At 32.2% G+C, this 1,953-nt stretch overlaps 1 protein-coding gene across 1 annotated transcript in view; it reads left to right on the forward strand.

Annotated features, from left to right (window-relative positions):
* Positions 1-437: 437 nt before the first annotated feature.
* LOC106459166 (glycogen phosphorylase-like) overlaps positions 438-1,953 on the forward strand; it is a 50,367-nt gene continuing 48,851 nt past the window's right edge. The window contains exon 1 of the mRNA XM_013918759.2: positions 438-880. Coding sequence (XP_013774213.1) covers positions 635-880 — 246 coding nt within the window. The 5' untranslated portion in view covers positions 438-634. The remainder of the gene's footprint in view (positions 881-1,953) is intronic.

Below are 1,953 nucleotides of genomic sequence, written 5' to 3' on the forward strand. Positions count from 1 at the left end.
AGAGACGTAAGATTAACATATATGTGTTCTAGTGACTGAAATTCATAGTAGGGTCGAAAATAGCCCTACTAGACTCATCCCTTTTAGGTATATAATTTCAACTAATAATTTTACAGTAATGTCATCGAATTTTATATCTTAGTGTGTTGTAAAATAAAAACTAAACAAAAATCTAGTTGAAAACATCATATAAGAACTATAAACAATAGTCTTGAAAAAATAACAAACTTTATTTTAACAAAGTAAATTATGTTAATATAATACAATTAATGTAACATATATTACATTTTAAAATAACAAACTTTATTTTAACAAAGTAATATATGTTAATATAGTACAATTAATGTAACATATATTACATTTTAAAAGTATTTGGCTTTTCATATATCTTTAGTTAATAGCACGCGGTTACTCGGTTTTACGCACGCGCGACCTTCACTGACCGTGGATCAACTGCGGCGACAGCGGCGTTAATAGAAGACGCCAAGCGCAGACTTGAAATAACGCAAACTCCGGGTAACATCGTCTGTTTTGCTTTTGACGTCTGTGAGCTAGCATTTACTCTTATCTTCCGAAACTATTCTGCTGTTAATTAAAAATATACTTTGTTTTGACAATTCTTTAGGTATTTGCAATGTCAGCCATTCCACAGTCTGATCACGAGAGAAGAAAGCAGATTAGTGTTAGGGGAATAGCACAAGTTGAAAACGTTACGAACGTAAAAAAAACGTTTAACCGTCATCTGCACTATACACTTGTAAAAGATCGAAATGTTGCCACTCCTAGAGATTACTTTTTTGCATTAGCCCATACCGTAAGGGATCATCTGGTGAGCCGGTGGATTCGAACACAACAACACTACTACGAAAACGATCCTAAGGTGTGTCAGTTTAATTTAACTTATTTAGATCCGACTACATGTTTTTCATTTTTAATAAATTTTAGGCCAAAGTCAACCTGTAAAAGTTAGTCATCTGTTGATGTGCTGTAGACAAAATTACTACTACTACTGAGTAGTACCAGTATAGTAATACTATAGTATTAGTGGTAGTAGAATTAATGTTGCATACTTTTCAAAGACTATTAGTATTAGTAGTAATACTAGTCAGTATTACTTTGTGTTACTAGGATTAAAGGTAATGTATCACTTTTCCTCAATTTTTTATTAGTTTTAAAATATTACTTTAATGCTTATTTAAACTTCACCGATCTAAGTATTAAGCATTACTTGTGTTAACTTTAATGGCACAGAGTTTTAAAAGAATAACTGGATAACCCATGACAGGCTTAAGTCATAAATAAATGTGGTTTAAACTTAAACTTTGAATCGCTGGTTCTTCTTTCCCCGCTGATTTCTCCAAGCCCGTTCTCTTGGCTGTGGTTTCGCTAGATAGAAGATAGGGACAGTGGGAATCTCGTTAATCCATTCATGCACGTCACTAATTGGATGACGAGGCATTTGGCTACCTTAAGAGAGTCATAGTTAAACTTAAAACTTCAACATTGACAGCAGTCAACGTAAGATGACTTGTAATTATGTACGCTAGGGCTAGTTCAAATCAATGTTAACCGAAATCGATAGCTTTAAGTCAACTTTTGTAGATAAAATAAACTTTTATTTGTGATATTGCAAATGCCGTTTCTGATTTAAGTTACAATAAAGAAAAACATTATAACAATTAATATTATTTCATAGTTTCCACAATATTCGTTTGTAGTGTAATAACATTTATTTCATATACTAATTGTATTTTTCTATCTGTGAAATTTTAATGTGCAGTGGGATAGTTAATTTTGTAGAATTCCTAACAAAATATAAATTAAATGTGTATATGTAAATGCTGGGGGCCTACCTCAATGGACGAACTGGCCTGTTTCTTACATACTGTTACGTCTCCGTTCGGTAGTTAATTTTCCGTAAAAATTCTTCCCGAAGAATTTTACCGATACAAG

The sequence above is a fragment of the Limulus polyphemus genome, unplaced genomic scaffold (genome assembly GCF_000517525.1).
Source record: "Limulus polyphemus unplaced genomic scaffold, Limulus_polyphemus-2.1.2 Scaffold570, whole genome shotgun sequence".
NCBI classification, from domain to species: Eukaryota; Metazoa; Arthropoda; class Merostomata; order Xiphosura; family Limulidae; genus Limulus; species Limulus polyphemus.